The following is a 19,424-nucleotide window of genomic DNA, read 5'->3' as shown; positions in this document are numbered from 1 at the left end:
CACGGATAGTTTGACGGTGAGCAGACGGTATTGGCATAAAATAGTTCTTTCTTATGATGATAGTTTAATCTCCTTTGTTCAAACCATTATTTGAGTATTTAGTACTAATACAATGCAAATATCGTTGCCCATTTCCAATGCCAGCATATACATTCGTTTGTAGCCATCTTGATGCAGTTTTCGTTCAATATATCGTAGCTAGACATTCTGAAAGCATTTTCCAACCCTTAAAATGTCCATCCTTGAAAGTTGTCCACAAATGTGAGGGCGGCAAGGAGGTACCGGTTGTTGTCATCACCCCAGGTCTTCGACGCCTCCTTCATAGCGCGGATAGCTGTCGCCCGTTAGTCATTGCTCAAACATGAGAGATGGTTGCCTAACCTTTGACGTAGTGAGAATCAGTGGCCCAAGATGAGTTCAGAGCCTTGTCCACGACGTATTTCCAGTGCCTGCCTTTCAGGTCGCTGTCCACATTGTCCGGATTGGGCAGAGGTCGGCCCCTGACGATAAAGACGGCCAGCACTAGAAGCCACCACTCTCGGACAAGAGTGATGTGGTGCTCTTTCGGGAAGAAAGGTAGCAGAATTCGAACAGCATGACTCGTGGTCAAGAGATGGACAAGGAAGAAATCGAAGGCATGAGTTCCCGGTTGAACAGTGGCAACCAGTATAGCCACTGCAGCTTCTTGAGACATCTCAAACTGCTTGAGAGGATCATTAATCTCCCAGGCATTCCAGTACTCCAGGATCAGGTCCTCGTGCTTTTCGAAGATCTCCGGCAGGTCGTCGAGATCGGGGTGTTTTGGTAGAGCATTGAACCGCTCGTCCTTGGTCATCTTGATGAGCAGCTGAAGCGGTGAGTCGGAGGTGAAGGAAGCCTTCTTGGTGTATGATTTGTTGTCAAGGTACTTGTGGAAGAAGTTGTACTGCACGCAAGCGAGGCCTAGTGACTCCATCGCAACCTCCTTGCAGTCCATCTCAATGGCATATCCAAGATGAATGAGAGGATGTCCAACTGTTAAGGTTAGTTAATGAAATTCGTAAGTCCTTGGATGAAAGAATAGTCATACGGCCACCAATTAGACCATGCCACAATGGCTCGTCGCCCGTGAACAAGTAATGGACCAACTCTTGCCGCCAGTCATAGTTGAAGCGCATGACAAGCTTGTCTTCGAAATAGTCGACAAAGGCACGCTGGTATCTTCGGTCCCCTCGAAGCTCCTCCCAATCATCGTCACCAATCTCAGCAGGTGAAGGCACCCATGGCTCGAGTTCAACAATCTGCTTGTCGTAAATGTCATTCAGGTGAGAGACACTTGCCCCAAGGAGGTACGCCGAGCTGAGGACATGAGGGTTGTGGTTGTCGAACTCAAGATTGTGGTAGACGATTGAGTAGTTAGCATGATTGGCCTTCAACAGATGCTTTAGACATCTCGCCCTTCTGTCCGGGTCTGTCTCAATCGAGTGAACCTCGACCGGGGGGACATCAATCGACTGACGGGCTGAGACCAGTCCCAAGAGTCGGTTCACGATGGGAACCTGTGATAAGAGACCAGCCATTGTGAGAAATGAGAATGTGGAACTGATACGAGTGTGATCTGATAATGAGAGAGGCAGAATCACAATGACGTCCAAGTGAGCCGTAGAAATGGCCGGCGCCGGTTCCGTTGGGGGCGTTCAACGGACACTAACAAAATGGCGGGGCAAGCTTTTTCCTTTGGGGACCCTCAGGTGCCCTGTCACTCAGTGACGCGTGCACGGACCAAGCGGCAGTGGATTATCAATCTGCAGTCTGGCGTCGCGTGATCTCATCTTGAACATCACGACTCTTCGCGTCGACATACGCTTTGCTCTCTCGCAATGGCATCCTCAAAGGACATATCGATATACGCCGAGCTTCTGTCAAATATCAGACAAGTATCGGTTGTCGCGTCCTTGTCATCGCCTCCCGACTCGTCCACCAAGGCAGAAATCTCACATGATGGCCGACGCCTTCAAGTAACCCATCAAGGGCAGACAGAATCTATATCCCTCCCGGCACAGGTCGCCCTCACTGCGGCCCTTCCGGTGGCGACAAATGGACGCCCCGCTCTGTCCTGGAGACTGCCCGTGTCTCCAGCCGAGGCAAGGCCCGCCCGCTTCTCCCTGGAAAATCAAGCCCTGCCATGGACCTCAGTCGATATAGAGACTGGCTCGCGGATAGGCTGTCGTAATTGCGACAACGAGTTCGTCACGCAGCACGCCATTAAAGCCTGGAAAGATCTGCCAAGCGAGAACTGGGCTGAGATGATGGAGTTTTGGCATTGTCATAAACCCCATGACCACGACCAGCAAGATCCTGAATCGCTGGCGAGCAAGGGTTACGGCGCCAATCATGCTATATCTGCCCAGCCGGGCATTGGTTTCGTCGACCTCACCTCATTCCTCTTCTCGGAATCGGACTGTAAAGGTGTCAAGGTAAGTAGCGATCCTGACGCGACTGCTTTTGTTCCATGCTTGACCTCGCCTGTACCCGGTCCCAGCCTCCAGACTGGGGAGAAAGAAGATGTCCATGTCGGTATACCCAACCTTTCAGTGATCTGGCCATCGATACAACTCCCCAAGATGAATGCATCGTCGTTCCCATCCCGTGGGCTGGTAATCTCCTGGAAACCTTCTTTACCGAACGGGTTCCTTGCGTGACCTAGAAGACGCAGCCACTCTTTTTCATCCGGCTTCTCAAAGATATGGGAAACAGGAGATTAATAGGAGGCACATTTGCTTACAGGAACAATGTTGATGTATCCTGGACTATCGATTAGCTGCTTACACCTTGTAGTTTTCGTCCTCAACTGTGGATGCTGGCTTCGACCTCTCCTCTCTGGCCTTGGATGACAACGAGGCCAAGAAGTTTCTTCATGTCTTTTGTCAGAAATGCCAGACTGAGGTTGGCCTATTCAACATTCTGGCATCATCCGTGACGCTGTTCAAATGGCAGATCACTTGCCAAACCATCAAACCGAGCCCCCGGCCTAGTAGTTCTGAGTGCCTGGCAGCCACTCTTCTGGCAACAATTTCCCGGTCAGGATCCTCAAAGTCTATCATCACGCCACACATTCTGGGCCCGGAAAGTGCAGAGACAGACGAAACCAAGACAAATCTCTTTCTCTGGGTTCTGAACCCAAATGTTGTGTACGCCTCTACTTCTGCCACTGGCAGCAAAACGGCAATGAAGATGCTCTACAGGCAGATCCCGGTAGATGAGGGCGAGAAGTTGACCACCTCCATGATCTCGGATGTTCAAGAAATCAGTTTGCCCATCTCAGCCATCAGGGCAGCCGAGGATTGCCTGTCTTCCAGCAGCCACCTGCTGCCAGCTCAGGAGAGGAAGTTCAAGGCATTTGACGTTGGGCTTCTTGGAAGGTGGGAGGCTACTTCATGAAGATTGGCCTTGAATGTTTATCCTTGAGAAGCATATCGACTCGAGCATGGACAGCGAGCACCCTCCGAGGAAGAGCACATAGATATCAACCATGCATAGGTAGCTGAAGGATGCAATGCACTAATCCTTTCCCAATGCGTGTTATTGCCGCCATCATCGTTGCTGACCGAGATCATGTGACTTGCTGCACACTGGGGGAGCCCCTGATAAAAGAGCCTGGTGTTGGTCACTTGAGAATGGCGTGTCAGATTTTTCCCTTTCATCTAAATTCATCGCTTTATTCGGAATGCCATCAATCTGAAGAAGTACGCGCTGTTTTTACGAGGACTGAGCCGATGCCTGAACAATGCCATTGACTCGGTTGTGCTTTCCTCAAGATTTGCCTCGACGCACAGTGCTCTGATTCACTAGCACGGTGTATCACAACCTCCACACTCCTAGGCATCCGTCTGCACCTTGACACCTCTGCCTACCTACCTACCTACTCCATCACTCACACCAACGAAGACTCCGAGGAGCCAATCCTGTGTTCTTCCTTTTGGGTTTTGCAGCTCATGTGGACACTTGACATCATTCGTTCCCCTCGCTTGCACCGGACTCGACTGACCCGCCGTCCTGTCTGACTGTCTTGCTATCAGTCTGATGCACGATGCATTCTCAAAGTACAGTTTTCATACCCGCTGGATGTTTGTCAGTCTCTCAAGAGGAATGCTCTTTGACCTCGGAACTTTGGTCTCTCGATGAACTTGGCGATTGGAGGACCTTTGACTCATTGCCGGATTCGCTATTCCATCTCAACCTTAACACTCAACAACGATTCCTTCCCCAAAACGTGCAATCATCACTAAGAAAGTCTCGAAAGCTCGCACCATGCATGAAATTACTTGAAGCATCATGGATCAAGCTCGAATTCCGCGTCCCCCAGCGGACTTCGGAGCGAGGCGCCTTCCGAGTTTACCTCCTCCCAGATGATATCTTGCGCAGCACCGTGAAACGATCAGATGCCACATTGATCAAAGCAAGAAGGAAGATCCTAGGCCAGCTGGATTATTCTCAGGAAGCCTGGCAAGGCGATACCCAATGTCGGCGCGCCGACATGCCACGTCTGCATGAAGACGCAAGCCAGAGCGACGGATCTGACGAGGACGTGTCGCTGCTGCACTTATTCAACACCATACCATCCCCTGACCCCGATCCTGAGTTAATACTAGAACCATACTCGAAATCTGCCATGTACGATCTGCTCCAGAGCCAAGTTCCCGGCCTCAAGTCCCAGCTCTACCCATACCAGAGAAGGTCGGCAGCGTTGATGTTACAAAAAGAAGTTCAGCCAGGGACTGTACTGGACCCACGTCTACTCCACGTCAAGGACCAAGAGGGCAGAGAATGGTATTTGGACCCCGTCGCCGGCACGGTTCTCAAGGAGCCACGTTATTATGATGGAGTGTCTGGTGGGATTCTAGCCGAGGAGATGGGCTCTGGCAAAACAATCATGACCCTCGCCCTCATCCTCGCGACTCGATCGTTGCCTACTCACCCCCCAGAGCATTTTCGTGCCGGAGATGCCCCTGTGAGAAAGCGCCTTGCTTCGCTGTCCGAGATGGCTGCTTCCTGCGCAACCCGAAACTCGGTACCATGGAGACCGTACTTTGACCTCTTCAAAGAACAGACTGGGGATGATTATGAACGCTGCATCGAGGCCCTGGAAGGAAATCCAGGCTATTACTATCTCCCACCGCCCGTGCCTCATTACGTTGGAAGGCGGTCTCGTCAGCGCATCGAACCACCTAAGAAATTGCTGTATCTCAGCAACTGCAGCCTCGTTGTAGTGCCTGCTAACCTGGTCGAACAATGGGAGCAAGAGATCCGCAAGCATACAGAGGGCTTGAAAGTTCTTGTGATAACCAAGGGCATCCAGCTACCGCCAACCAAAGACCTATTGAAGTACGACCTCATTCTTCTATCCCAGACCCGCCTCGAAACTCTAGTCCGGCAAGGGGGCGGCAAACTAAGCGAGTCTCCGCTGTCCAACATCCACTTCAAGCGATGCATCTTTGATGAAGGGCACAAGCTTGGTAATTCATCGATCAGTAACCCAAGTAACTTGCTCACCAGTTTGGATTCTTTGCATTTCTCATCCCGCTGGGCTGTGACAGGAACACCATCTCAAGGGTTATTCGGAGTCGATGCTCTGAAAACAGGGAACGGCACTACCACCCATCATGACGATGATGAGAGTGGCATTGATACGGCGAAGCCCATTACTGGGAGTAGCCCTGAAATGGAAAAAAGGGACTTGGAGAGAATTGGATCTCTTACAGCTGTCTACTTGAAAGCTCGACCTTGGGCGAACAAGCTCGTGGATGTTGGAGATACCACGGCTGACCCGAAGGTGTATTTGATGCTACCAAAGCACACGTCAGCTGGCCGTGGCCGCTCGGATTGTCTGAAATCGACACTCAACTCTCTCATCATTCGACACCAGTTCGCGGAGGTGGGCGATCTTCTCCCACCTGTGAACCACAAGGTGGTTGTCCTAGAAGGATCGTACCAGGACCAACTGTCCGTCAACGTCTTCTCGATGATGATTATTTTCAACTCAGTTCAGTCACAACGAACAGATAGGGATTACTTTTTCCATCAGAAACAAAGGGAATCCCTAAATCAACTGGTTCGAAACCTGCAGCAAGCTTGTTTCTTCGGAGGCTCTTTCTTCTCAAAGGACATGATTTCAACGGCTGTCAATACTGCAGAGGAATTCCTTCGCGGCGAGAAGGTCCCTATCAGCGCCGAAGATCGACACCTCCTGGAGCAAGCAATTAGAATTGGCTATGTGGCCATGGTAAATGAAGTGAGGACACTCAGCAACCGATTTCATGAATTGCCAGTCTGTGTCAATGGCTTTCCGCACAATCTCGGCGGTGCGTGGTCCCTGGATGGCGACTTGGATGATGCCATGTGCAGTTCGTCAAGCATGCTCTTGGCACTTCAGAAACTAATCTACAAGTCGGCCTTGAAACCTGAGGAACTTAACTCTTTGCTCAATGGTCGCTTGATCCAGGAAGGCGTTATCGAGAGGCGTCGTATGTTGGATGAGTCTCTCGAACAAGCCAGCGACAGGTCGCAAACCCTGGCTGGGAACACGAAACTGGGAAACGACAGTCACAAAGCCACGCAGACTCTTAGAACCAACATTGTGAAGCCCGAAGAGGTGGCAGCTGCAGATGGTGCCCTTGGCCCACTGGAAGCAGCGAGGATTATATCAACCGCGTCGTCTAAGCTCTCCTACTTGATCGATGGCATCATCAAGTATCAGAAGGACGAAAAGATTGTTGTTTTCTATGAAAACGAAAACGCTGCTTGGTATCTAGCCAGCGTACTCGAAACTGTGAGCTTGGAGGAAATTATGTCGAAGACTTGCCACTGACAATGGACAGCTCCAGATTCAACACCTCATCTATGCCAGAGGGCTCACCAACAAGAGGAAGGGCCAATATGTCAAAACGTTCCTTGTGAATCCCGATTTCAGGTAACCCTCTTCACTCGCAGGCTGGGTATTGTCTACTAATGGAACCCCTAGGGTCCTTCTCATGGACATTACGCAAGCCGCCTTCGGTCTAGATATTAGAGTTGCCTCCAGGATTTACTTCATCAGCCCGGTTCTCAACCCTCAGGTCGAGGCGCAGGCAATTGGTCGAGCGCGACGCATCAGCCAGCAGAAACCAGTCTCGGTCGAGACGCTGGTGCTGAGCAACAGCATCGAAGAGATTATCATTGAGCGGAAGCAACACATGACACAAGCTGAGCATGATGCAGCCAAGACGATATTGCAGGTCGAACGAATCTACAACTGGATCAAGGACGCAAAAATCATCCCATTGCCCAATGACAAGACTAGCAAGGAAAGCCAGATGGCGCCTCTACATACGCCTCAATACGTGTTCGGAAGAGGCTTTGGCCGCACCATGCATCCAGACGACGGGTTGGTACTGGATGATTCTCCAACTAGGAAGAAGGATGGTGTGGGGGAGCCTCCCCAAATGACGAATGGCTTGAAGCGAGCACACGAAGCAGGCCCAGGTGCAAATGGCCAAGTTGAAGGAAACGCGTCGTCATCCGATAAGCGAGATCTTGCTGCGCGTCCAGCAAGAAGAGTGCGGTTCACGGCTGAAGCAGACGAAGAGTGAAGAAAAGCCAAGTTGCTGCGGCTGCAGCTTGCGCCACCAGCCCCCGCGCCAAGTTGGAGATGGGTGGAAGCTAGGTTTCAGAACCAAGTTTACAAGTTGGAAAGACGGCAGTGAAGGTGTTTGGAGCTGGGCGTCATAGACATAAGATACAAGGAAGGGAATTGGGATTTCTGGAATTGGCTGGGATACTTTGAATAACAATTTCGCAGCAGGACTGGATCCTAGCAGCCTAAAGCGTGGAACTCTCTGACGAACCAGAGATTTGCCATTCACTTGGGCGAGGAGATCAAAAGATGCATTTTTGATGTTTGCTACAACGACGGCTTGGGGCATTTTTCATGTCAAGGCATCCTTGCTGTCTGGCTTAGACAACAGGCTTCCGTGAGGTGACAGCGGAAGCAGATGATGAGAGGCGGGTTTGGATGAAGCCACGGCAAAGGAACAGAGCGAAGCAGAGCCGAGCATTTGTCACGGTAGAAGTGAAGGTGCGGTTATCCCGCCAGGATCGCTCTCATGACAACCCCCGCAGCGGATGCACAGAACAGGAGCCCATGTACGGATACGGTGTGCGGTCAGAAGGATTCGAGTGCATCGGAAGTCAGTTGCGGTCTGGACAAGGCGGGAACAGCGGATGGCACGTACGCAGCAATAGCTCTGAGAAAGTTGACGACATGCCTTGCTAACAAGATGGCGAGGGATGGCTAGTCGGCCAGCACGGGGGCTACGTGAGTGCAATTTCGGAAGGTTTATGCCGTCAGCAGCTCGACAATATCGATTTTCCGCTATTCATTGCATTCTCGGTCAGCACGGGATGGCGATTGCTACTACTCTGAGTCCAGAGGGAAGGGAAGCAGACAAGGGAGTCTCCCGTGGCCAGCCCTGCTCTGATCTTAGCAGCATGGCTGGGATCCCTGGCTCATTTGGGGCGAGCTAGGTTTGTCGCACAAGCAGATGAGGATGGTTGCCTGCTGTCAATCTGTCCCACTCACTGGAACAGCAAGACGCGCCGACAAGGAGGAGCTGGAGTTTGGTCGATCAACGTGATGCTAGCTAGCCGCTGCAGCGGCGCCCCCAAATGCTCCGACTGGGACACCCCGGGCGGGCCCACGGACTCGAGGGAGAGAGACAAGTGGACGACGAGAAGTGAGAACGATTTCACTGTGAGGGGTCGCGAGGACCCGCTGATTCGAAGGCGTGAGGCCATCAAGACTGGTGGTACAGTACAGGGATGCTGTTGTGCTCCTCGACAGGGTACTATTTTTGATCTTGGGCCGGTGGTTGGCGGTACATCGTCACCATCACGGCTCATGGTTTCACACATTGGATATCTCGAACTGTGGCGGGAAGATGGCGCAAGAAAGGGCGCCGCTAATGAGGCTCTAGTCGAGGGTTGGATCTGTCCTGGCGCTTGGAGGGAGAGGCTGTCTGTTACAGGGCACTTCTCCTTATTGCTGACTTTCCCTGGCGTCAATGCTAACTCAAACCCCAGGTTTCCATGATGGAGCAAAATCCAAAACACAGCAAAAAGCAGGGAATGGTCATGGACGCCTTGGCCAAGGGGTGGGTCGTCATTGGCTCCGCCACGGTCGAGGATGAGGAAGAACAGTGGTTCTTGGGAGATGTTGCTGTTTCTGGACGCGAGCATGGCTCCTTCGGCTGCTCTTGTTGTTGTTTTGGCCATGGGAAGGATGATACTTAAGTTTGACGGTTCCCGTTGGTCAGCTTGATTTCGACGCTTCACGACGTGCTCACGACGCAACTATCACCATCATAACCAACTTGACAACCTGGAAATCAAGGCCTCGTGGCTCAGAGAGGCGAAAGGGGAAACCAACGACTAACTGACTGTTCGGTGCGGTACCTGCTCGACGCTTGCCATGCATGTCTGAGTTTTTTGTCCCGACGGCGCCGCAATTGATGCAGAGGCGTTTTATTGTGTGCTCTCCCGACCGCTCTCCCTGATTTCTTGCTGGTCGATCGATTTATTCCCTTGTTCTTTTCTTATTTCAAGCCGTCTTCCCCTCTTCTGGACTCCCGGGAGCCTCATTGTCCTACTCTCGTTTCATTATCCTCGAGGTTTACGAGCTTGTTCAAACGTTGATACGCCGCCCTCTGGGAGGGCTGAATGCAGACACCCATACGAACTCACATCTAAGCGCCATTGGAACATATACGATCGAGCACCCTGTCATATTGTGTTGACGTTCCGTTCCGTCCGGTTCGCCGATCTTACAGTACAACTCCACCAGCCAGCCAGCCAGCTTTGCTTGGCCTGGCATCACCAAGACCCGACCGCCATGTTCGAGGTTCCGCACAACCACCATGGCAAAGACTTTAAGCGCTTCTTCTCGCCTGGGCGCAGCTCCATGTCGGCCATTGAGGATAAGAGGGCCGACGAGTTCCGCAAGCACGTGTGGGCCGTCACCATGATTGACGAAGATCCCTTGTCGGGTAAGATGAACCGACACTCGACCGACCTTGTGTGAGTCTTGATCTTTTCCTTTTTACCTCTTTTCTTTTGTTCGTTGGAGATCAGGACCGAACCCCTTTCCCGCGCCTACATGTGCTGTACAGTGCAGTAGCTTGGCCCCAGCAGAGGTAGCCCGTTGGGCCGTCTCTCTCTATATGCGGGCGGCTGCAAGACAGACAGCGCCTCAATCCTACCAGCATCTGGCCATTACCCATTTTTCGGTACCCAGCGGCAGTGGCAGTGGTGGTTTGGGCAGTGTATGCTTATTTCTTTCTTGCACTGAAACCCTCTGAACCCCCTGAGCCAGCCTGGAGGATGAGCTGCTACCAGTTGCTGGGCCAGACAAAGCTGTCGAGCCAGAGCAACTGCTAGTTGATGAACGCCTCCATCATCTCTCTCCTCGTTCCGTCTACCGAGCACCGGAAGTGTCTCACGGGCTGCACATGTTGCCCCAGCGCTGTGGGCTTGGCTGCCGCCAACAACATGGACGGGACTAGCGCTCAACTCGACGACTTTGGTTTGATTACCTGTCCACAATTTCCCCTTGGTGGCGTCCCCAGGTGCCTGGCAGCCTCGCGCTACGCGGAGCCAAGAGATCACCCAGGCTCTTTCACATACGTCAGAACTGTTCTAGACGGATGGACTTGAAGCCGAGTGTGCCTAGCCCGCGCCTGTCTGTGCTTTGCGCTGAGGAGTCTTTCATGGATGCATCGGGGAGTTTTCATTATGTATACTTGCCTTTTTTTTTTTTCTCCCGCAGTTGTAGAACCTTGTGTGCCTTTTCTTCTTCTTCTTCTTTTCCTTCAAGCTGACATTGGTGCATCAGTCGTCCTGGACCCAACAAACTCAGGTCGAAGAGAGCATCTGCCTACGCTGGACCACCACCGGTAAAGCGAGGGAATGACAAAAAGTCCAGGGAAAAGTCGAAATCAGCAGACCTCACCATGCGAGAACCTACGATTGCAATTCAGCCAATGCACCCTCCATCCTTCAAGTCGCCGACGGACCTGTACCCGGTAAAGGAGAACACCATGGACGATTTCTTCGCCAATGAGTCCAAGGACAACTTGCCTCGCACCTGGTACCCGATACGTCCAACCTATGCTGTCCTAGAGACACCCTTAGCCGATCCCACAAGGATCAGCGATGGTCTTCCTGGTGTCAAGCTCAACCGGCCTCGAAAGCTCAGCAACAACTCGATGACCACTATGTCATCTCTTCAGAGCCGGGAAAGTATGGGCACAAGACGAACCCCATCCTGGGGAAGCAGAACCAGCGTTGACACTTCGGATTCCATGGCCCACTGGCGGCCTGATTACATGTATCAACGACCCATGCCCATCAAGAAACAGGCACCCGTCCGAGACCCCTTCAAGCCAAACGAGCTCTTTTCGATGCTGCCTGTCGAGGTGCTCTCTGTCATCCTGGAGAAGCTGAGGGAATTCCATGTCGGATACAAGAGCGGGAGCTGTGCAACTTGCTGGATGCGAGACGTTTGCAACATGTGCATCGTCTCTCGCAAGTGGTACGGTCCCGCCCAAGCAGCCCTGTAAGTGGTTTTTTTTTTTCCCATGTTCGGAATGCGATCGCCAGAGATGCCGGGTGGCGTCAAGCTAACGAATTCCCATCTGGTTCAGGTACGAAGACATTCAGCTGGTTGGCCCAGACTCGGCCGCCCACAAAAAGAAGTTTAAGCTGTCTCAGGGCGCCCGAGTCATGATGCTCCGACGCCTGCTACGCGCCAAACCCCGGATCGCCGCAATCGTCCGGCGGCTCAAGGTTCCGGCCCCCGAGCCGCTTCCGGGCAAGGGGTCCACCGTTGCCGACTACGACAACCTCGTCGCCTCGCTTGTTATGGCCTGTCCCAATCTCGAGAGCCTCTCCGGTCTGTCGACCACCTACGATCACTCGTTCAAGAAGATCTTTCATGCACTATCGACGAGGTCCAACCTCAAGGAGATGAACTGGTTAATCCAACCATCGCCGCTTCAGAAGCAGCAGAGGATCCAGTCGAGTACGCGGCAGCTGGGTCTGGTTATACCTGGGGAGCTCAAGCCGTTCCAGGAGGCCGCCTTCTTGAGCCATCATGACAACTGGTCCCAGCTCGAGACCCTCACAATCCATTGTCTCCCTGGAGCAACTCTGACGCCCGAAAGCCTCCTCACATCGACACTCAGCTACCTCCCAAAACTCAAGCACCTCCACCTATGTAACCTCCCTCCCAACAGCTTCAACGACGCTGCTCTTCTCGCCCTCCCCCCGCTGGAATCCCTGACGCTCTCTCACATTAGCGGCATTTCCTCCAGCGGCCTCTCTGCCTTTGCGACTCACTCTTCGGGTGTGCCCCTGCGCAAGTTGACCTTGCGCCATACACCCCTCACCTCCCTTGCTGCTCTCGCACGAATTCTCTCCAACCTGAGGTCACTCATCACGTTCTCCCTCGTCCAGGCCTTCCCGCCCGTCATGCCTGAAGACGACACCTTTTCCCTATGGATGATGCCTTACCTCGCATCTAGCAGCGTCAAGAAGCTGCATTGGGACATCACAAGCCACGCCTCGTGTGTCAACGCCGCCGACGACATCCTCGCACGGAGCATCGCAGCCGGAGGTTTCCCCGCGTTGAGGGCCCTCCGCGTGCTCAACGACCCAGACGGCATCTTCCAGGAGCTGTGCTACCCCGTGGAGAGGATCGATCTCCATACAGATCGATTCCGAACCACGGAACAGTCTGGTGATGTGTCCCCCTTCGCCGTGGCCCCAAGCTCCAACACCAGCCCCATGTCACCAACACGCCTCTTCAAGTCTTCCAGCAGTTCTCCCCTCCCTTCACCACGGACCCCAATGTCCTTCTTTGGCGATTTGCGCCACGCCCCCTACACCAGCCTCCACACGGCGCGCCTCGCCGCTCAGGCCCGTCTCGAGGCGGCTCGTTCCCGGCCCCGCTTCACCGTCAACGTGGTCGACGAGGACGGCACGATATCCGAGACGTTTGCCATGGCCGGCTTCATCGGCACACCAGGCAGTGTCACCCGCTATTACCTCATGTCGGATCCGGGCACAACAGACGACAAGGGCGGTCTAGTCGATGTGCGTGACCTGGACGGCGATGGCGGTGAGAGTCTTGCTGGAGGTCGTGAGGGCTGTACTGGACGCTGGAACATGTGCGACGGCGTCGTAGCAGACAGGAAAGAGAAGGAGAGGTGGTGGCACACCGAGAGAGGCCGCTGGACAAAGGTCTCTCTATCATGAACGATTCTTCTCTTTTTTATGGCGTTTTTCGGAACATTAGGATACTTGATAGCACGAGACTGGGCTCTCGCATCGGCAAGCATGGCAATGATATCACGGCCAATACATATAAACGGATCTTGAGGAAATCTCTATGGATAGGTACTGAGCATTTTAATTTGGAGTTTAGAAATTCGGGTAATGGGGCAGGGCATTAAAATTTGGCAACTTCTAGGATAAGGTAGAGATTGAATATAAATCCTGCATGAGTCGACAGGAGTCGATGGAAAGGCATCATGACAACTCTTGATACTTCCTATCTTCGTGGCATGCCTTCCGGAGGTGAGATACAACCAACTGACTTCAAACGGTGCGAATAGAACGATAAGTACACAATTGTCATCGAGCTATCAATTCTTTAGGTAAACATCATGGTAACCTCTTCCAAGGAGTCTATCTCAGTGCACCCAGGTATACAGTATATACATACATACACACCAAAACTCCACGCTAAATACAACAAAATTCAATTCAAAAACAATTAAACATTTTTTTATCCATCCAATTATGTGGACATGGCTCTCTATCAACTCTAAAAGTATCCTTTCCGACTACATCTGTGTAGATTTTCTCATGCTAAGTCGTTAAAATGTTTTGTTCTGCGCGCCCAGGTCTCCTGTCCAAAATATCTGCGTGCCTGTGTGTGTGTGTGTGTGTGTGTGTGTGTGCGCGTACGTATATGGTAAAAAAGCAGACGACACCTTTGAAAAACAGCCTTATCCAACGTGTACCTAGCCAACCAGCTCTCGTCAGAATAGAAGAAACGAGCTCGAGGCCCAAATTACGGTTGCAGTGGTAGAAGAGTAGCAGCACTCCAGTGCCGGCAAGGTAAAAAAAAAAAAAAAAAAGAGACGCAAGAAAACAAGTCCGAGACCCAACCCCCATCATGTACAAAACATTGGGAGCTCCGCAGCATTTTTTGGGAGCTCCCAGAGAGAGGAAATGGCAGGCAGTCCATTGTTGATTTAGAAAAATCCCTTCTTCTTCTTTGGCTTCTTGTCTTCGTTACCCAAGATGTCATCAAAGGTGGCTCCAGATGGTTCCGGAGGAGGAGACTCCTGTTGGGAGCCATGAGCGTTACCCAGAGCGGCCAGGTTGCCGACAGACTGGCTTCTTGAGCCAAGCATGACACTAGCAGGTCGTCCTCCCAGGGAGCTGCTCCGCTCTCCAAAGGGACTCGGGGGCTGAAGAGGCACTGGCTCAAGACCAAGGGCAATGCTGGATCGCCAGGCCTGGTTGGCTCGGCTTCCGCTTGGGGAGTGTGTTCGGGGTCGCAGGGCAGCCTGGGGGCTACCCATGGGCGAGGGAGGAGTGTTGAGTCCGCCGAAAGATGGGGGCGGGGTGGGAACAAAGTCGTCGCCATCCAAGAACATGGAGCGAGGGGGCTCGAGCGGCGACAGAGGAGGCTCCGTGGCCTGTACCGGAAGCGCTGAACCGCCGTTCTCATCCCACTGCGCAGCAGCAAGCCAGCAGTGACTTCGGTGGTAGGTGGCTTCCACACTAAAGAGAACCGCGTCGGTAGACAACTCCACCAGGCCACCTCCTCCAGCCACCTCATACCACATCTTCTTGACCTGCTGGTCTCCGATCCACGGTGGGTTGCCCATGGGAGGTTCGCAAAGGAAGTATTCAACTCCCTCGGTGAACTGCATGCCTGGGGCGTCCACCACCAGGACAGGCAGCGACTGAATCACCGTGTAGAGGAAGAGCCAGTAGCCAATGCGTTGATCAGCAAAGTCCAGTGGCGTCTTACCTCGGGCCTCTCGCAACTCAAATTCCTTGAACTTGTCCAGGAAGGGGACCTTGATGCTGTTGGTATCGTAGTTGTACGCCTTGTTGAGGATGAGGATGAGCTCGTGCTCCTTGATGTTCTTGTCGAACTTGGCCTGCTTCTTAGGAGGAAGCGTGTCATACGTCTCCAGAATCGAGGTGGCCACAGGCAGCTGGGGGCAGTCGTAAGGAACGGGCGGGAGGACGGGTGGCTTTGAGCGATCAAACTCAGACATGATGTTTCGAAGAGCCGACATGATCATCTTGTCAGTCTCTTCAGAAAGAGCGGGCACCTCGTCCATGACTCTGGATGTGCGGTTGGTTCGGTCCACAATCAGGTCATACAACGCACACATGTCCGAGTACAGGACCTTGAGCACCAGTCTGTTCAGTCCGCTCTCGGCGAACGGGTTCTTCTTGCTGCTGGCCTTGGGAGGCCAGTTACCAAACGTGTGTTTGTAGTAGCTCATGACAAAGTGTCGCATCTTGCTGAAAGAGTTCTTCCACACCTTGAAGCGCACGTGTCTGAGTTCCGCCATCGAGGTTGAGTTGGCGATGCCAGAAAAGATGGCCGGGAAGTCAAAGTTTTCCAGGTGCTGGTTGGCGTTGTGCTGTCGGTTGAGCAGGTCCAAATGGGCACGTTCGAGGCTCACGCGAGTCTTGGGCGAAACCTGCTCGAAAAGAGGCAGTCGGAGCTCCATAATTGCAGCGTACTTGCCCGCAGCATGGGCGAATGCTTCATTGTAGAGGTCCGAAGATCGCATGCGCTCGCCGAGAATCAATGCCTCGAGTGTCTTTTCCCTGCTGTGTCGGCAGTCCGCAAGAGCGTGCTGGTCCATGTAGAAGCCGAAGCTAAGGTCGACCGCATCTCCAAAAGTGGCGCCATCGAAGCTCACAAAGCCAAACTCCTCCAGGAGCGCGGCGATCTGAAGAAAAGCGTGGAAGTTGGTAGGTCGAGTCTTGGTTGCTACCAGAGGCTGTCCGGTCAAGAAGGCGAATAGATTTCGGATACCGATCAATCGGTCGAGGTCCGGCTGCGCACCGGGGCCAGGCGCTGCGAGCTGCCCGGAGCTAGTAGGCGGGGCGGTAGGCAGATAGAGGCGAAGGTCATCGCATCCATCGTCAGGGACGGGGGGTGAGTTTGGCGGGGAGAGGTATCGGGCCGCGTCTTCGGCAGTTAGGCTATCACGGCCACCAAAGCTCCTAGCTCGGCTTCGACCGGCGGGCGCTTCTCGCTCTGTCTGGATGAGTTCATTGAAGATGTAGGACGAGCTAATAGTGAACTCCTGCACCTTGAACGACGGTCCGTGGCCGCTGCCCTTGGGGTACAGGTAAACGAGCACAGCTCCGCTCTCGTTCCAGAGCTCGGGGACCTGGTGGAAACAATGATTAACTCTGAAACCGAGGTGCAACAGGGGACGATGCCACCTACCTTTTCTCCGTTCTTGAGCAACGAGACATTGTACTCGGCTCGTGTGTCGTCGGACAGGACCCAGGCGCTCGAATCGTTTGCGTTGGAAACTTCGACAGAGTTTGAGCGGGATCTTCCGCCGGGCAGCCAACTTCGGCGGAGACGGCCCCGGGTCGGGCTCTGGCTAACATCGCCCTTGGATGAGCTGGGTCTGATGGAAAGCGGCGTCGAGACAACGCGGCTCTTGCTGTTGCCGTTGCGCACGGTGGGGGACTGAACAGAGGATGATCGACGGCCGCGATCGGGGACAGGAGATGTCGTCCGCGTCTTGAGGCCCTGCACGGGAGGCTCGCCGCCATTCGCGATGTGCTGGAGGGAGCCGCTCCTTCGCCGAGCGTCGGGGTTCTCCTTGCGCAGCTTTCCAGTGTGCTCAACGGGAGCCGTTGGAGGAGGGGGAGGGGGAACCATGGGTTCCTGAGGAGCCAGAACAGCCCGGTGCATCTCAGGTGATGGCGGGATCGGGGCCATGATCTGAGGGTTGGGGCTTGGCTGAGGCATCTCGAGACTGTTGCTCTCGCGTGTAGGAATTGAGGCTTCACTGGGCGGGGAACCACCAGACCCAGGGAAATGCAGATCCTGAGTGGTGATGGCCAAGCCGGGGCGATGCTCTTCGGGCATGTGGGCCGTGGGCTCGACGATGCTCGGGGTGCTCGAAGATGGGCTGTCGTCGACGGTTGTGGGAGCCGTTGCGGCCGTTGTCACCGTGTTAGTGGTGGTGGAGGTGTTGGTGGGAGAGGAAGATTTGGTGGGTGCAGGAGAGGGTGCGGCAACGGGAGCGGGAGCCGTGGCGGTTGCAACGGCCGCAGGTACGGAGTGCGTTGGCACTGGCACGGGTGGTGGTTGTGCTTCAGGTTGTGGAGGTGCCGCAGCTGGTGCTGTTGTTGGCGGTGCAGGTGGTGCCGTTGTTGGCGCTGGCACAGGCGGTGGTGGTGCTTGCTTGGCTGGCATCTTTTTGGAAGAAGCCGGTGAGGATTCCGAGGGCAGCGTGATCAAGGGAAGAAGCGATGAGAGACGGAATCTAGATTTTCGGTTTGACTGCTGTTTGGCAGGTGGTAGGTTGGTTGTGGACTGAGACTTGGGCAGAGTTGCCGACTTGTTGGAGTCCCCGCCACTGCTGCGCTTGGTGAGGGTCTTAGGCCGTTCGGGTGAGCGAGTGTGAGCTTGAGCGTTTGAGGTGCTCTGATCGTCGTGTCGTACGGCGTCCTTCTTGTCGGAATTGGGTGCAGAACCGGGATTGGAGCTGTTGTCTCGCAGCTGGGAAAGGTCGACGGTGTTTGACTTGTGCCAGGTCTTCTTGCGGGGATCGTGGGATGTCGAAGTCGAAGTTCCAGCGGTGGAAGAGGCCGAGGACGAAGGAGTCGACGACTCAGGATCAGTGTTAGACCGCAGCATGGAGAAGGACGCGGGTATGATGGAGGCCCGGAAGGACTTGCTCGACGTCATGCTGGGCATTATGAGCGGCCAGCAAACGCCAGCGTTACATGCAGCAGCGAGATGCTGCTACTAAGAATGGAACTGGAAAAGCTGGGGAGTGGCGAGGTACGGTACGGCGTAGTCGATCGAAAACGAACGAGGGAGGACCTGAAGGGGGGGAGAGGAGAGGGTTGGCGGGTCGCGGCCAGGCTAGAATATGTAGGTATGGGATGTCCGCAGCCGCAGGCCGAGAGAGAGCGCAGGAAGCAGCAGTTTTGGAAAAAGGAATCAGCAGAAACAGGCAGGCTCTCGTTCTTTTCTGCCAGAGGGCTGCTGCACGAATACCATGGAGTGGACTGCTAGGCACGCCAGGGCACACAGTATTTTAGTCTGTGGCTGCGTGTCAGATCTAGGACGGGTCTTCCCTGCGCCAGGACAAGCCCCAGAGATGGGGTCCTTTCCTTAGAGGAGCCCCCGAGAGCGAGGGGACCCATAGGCGAGCAAGAAAGCTCGACTCTGGATGGCTGTCAGTCTGGATCCAGGGAGTACTCGCAAGGTACTTCGTATGCTACTTTTGGGGCGACAGACGCCTGTCTCTGGATCAACGGGTTCGGGGGCTCGGGAGCGGGTGGAGACGCGATGACGTTGGCTGGCCCAGCGTGAGTGGATGAAGTTTCTGTCTTTTTTTTTTCGTCGTCTCTTGTTCGCTGCTACGTAAGTTGAGGTATAGTCTCCTGAGCTTGGGACAAGGGTTGTGTAATATGTCCCCTTGTGCCAGAATTAAAGAGAGAGCTTGAAAAGAAAAGAAGAAATCAAGCAAGAAAAGCAACAGAAACAAAACAACCCAAGAGAGTGCAGGCGCCCGTCAAGATGCAGACGTCCATCCATGTATCCAGACAGTGCGTGGACACTCTACTCTGTGCCTGTGCCTGTGTCTGTCTCTGCTGCTGTCTCGTCCAGCCCCAGCCAGGCTCGTGCTCGTGCTCAGCGCCTTGCTGCTCGTGTCGCAGGTACGCAACACGGAGCCGTGGGATTGGAGACGAGGCATAGCAGGCGGGTCCCCTCTAGGCTCTGGCGTCTTCTTTGGGGTCTGGGCTTTGGGCTCTTGTCCTCCTCTCTCTCTCTCTCTCGCGAGACGGCGGAGTGAGTTGAGGGTGATGAGAAGTGGAGTACCTCACAAGAGACAGGTCCCGGATGAGTGAGACCGATTGTAGGAGAATTAAGTAAGGGAGCCCGCCTAATAACAGGTCACAACGAAAGCCTCATCCAATATCGGCAAGGAAACGAGCAATAAAATCCCGTCATGGCTGAAAAAGCAACGGGGCGTGAGAGGAGAGGAGAGGCCAAGATGATCTCAGGGTTTGCCATCCTTAGTCCAAATCCCAAAACATCATTGTCTGGGGTG

The 19,424-nt window shown here is 53.8% G+C and overlaps 4 protein-coding genes across 4 annotated transcripts; 2 read left to right on the top strand and 2 right to left on the bottom strand.

Moving 5' to 3' along the window:
• Nucleotides 1-227: 227 nt before the first annotated feature.
• Nucleotides 228-1,559, bottom strand: LRP88_08244 (questin oxidase family protein; the record flags this gene model as incomplete). The annotated part of the gene is made up of 3 exons (XM_083244753.1): nt 228-334; nt 382-1,014; nt 1,070-1,559. 3 exons carry the CDS (start codon nt 1,557-1,559, stop codon nt 228-230), a joined length of 1,230 nt encoding a protein of 409 aa, XP_083099247.1.
• Nucleotides 1,560-4,651: 3,092 nt separating this feature from the next.
• LRP88_08243 (P-loop containing nucleoside triphosphate hydrolase protein) lies at nt 4,652-7,607 on the top strand (the record flags this gene model as incomplete). Its single annotated transcript, XM_083244752.1, has 3 exons — nt 4,652-6,808; nt 6,858-6,949; nt 7,001-7,607. 3 exons carry the CDS (start codon nt 4,652-4,654, stop codon nt 7,605-7,607), a joined length of 2,856 nt encoding a protein of 951 aa, XP_083099246.1.
• Nucleotides 7,608-9,904: 2,297 nt separating this feature from the next.
• Nucleotides 9,905-13,326, top strand: LRP88_08242 (uncharacterized protein; the record flags this gene model as incomplete). The annotated part of the gene is made up of 3 exons (XM_083244751.1): nt 9,905-10,089; nt 10,904-11,626; nt 11,715-13,326. 3 exons carry the CDS (start codon nt 9,905-9,907, stop codon nt 13,324-13,326), a joined length of 2,520 nt encoding a protein of 839 aa, XP_083099245.1.
• A 1,004-nt stretch (nt 13,327-14,330) lies between these two features.
• On the bottom strand, nt 14,331-18,058 carry LRP88_08241 (uncharacterized protein; the record flags this gene model as incomplete). The annotated part of the gene is made up of 2 exons (XM_083244750.1): nt 14,331-16,508; nt 16,568-18,058. 2 exons carry the CDS (start codon nt 18,056-18,058, stop codon nt 14,331-14,333), a joined length of 3,669 nt encoding a protein of 1,222 aa, XP_083099244.1.
• Nucleotides 18,059-19,424: the final 1,366 nt, after the last annotated feature.

The sequence above is a fragment of the Fusarium phalaenopsidis genome (assembly GCF_050370095.1).
Source record: "Fusarium phalaenopsidis strain FUZ10S chromosome Unknown contig_32302, whole genome shotgun sequence".
Taxonomy (NCBI): domain Eukaryota; kingdom Fungi; phylum Ascomycota; class Sordariomycetes; order Hypocreales; family Nectriaceae; genus Fusarium; species Fusarium phalaenopsidis.
Note: the sequence above shows the minus strand (reverse complement) of the source record. Positions and strands in the feature narration are given on the sequence as shown.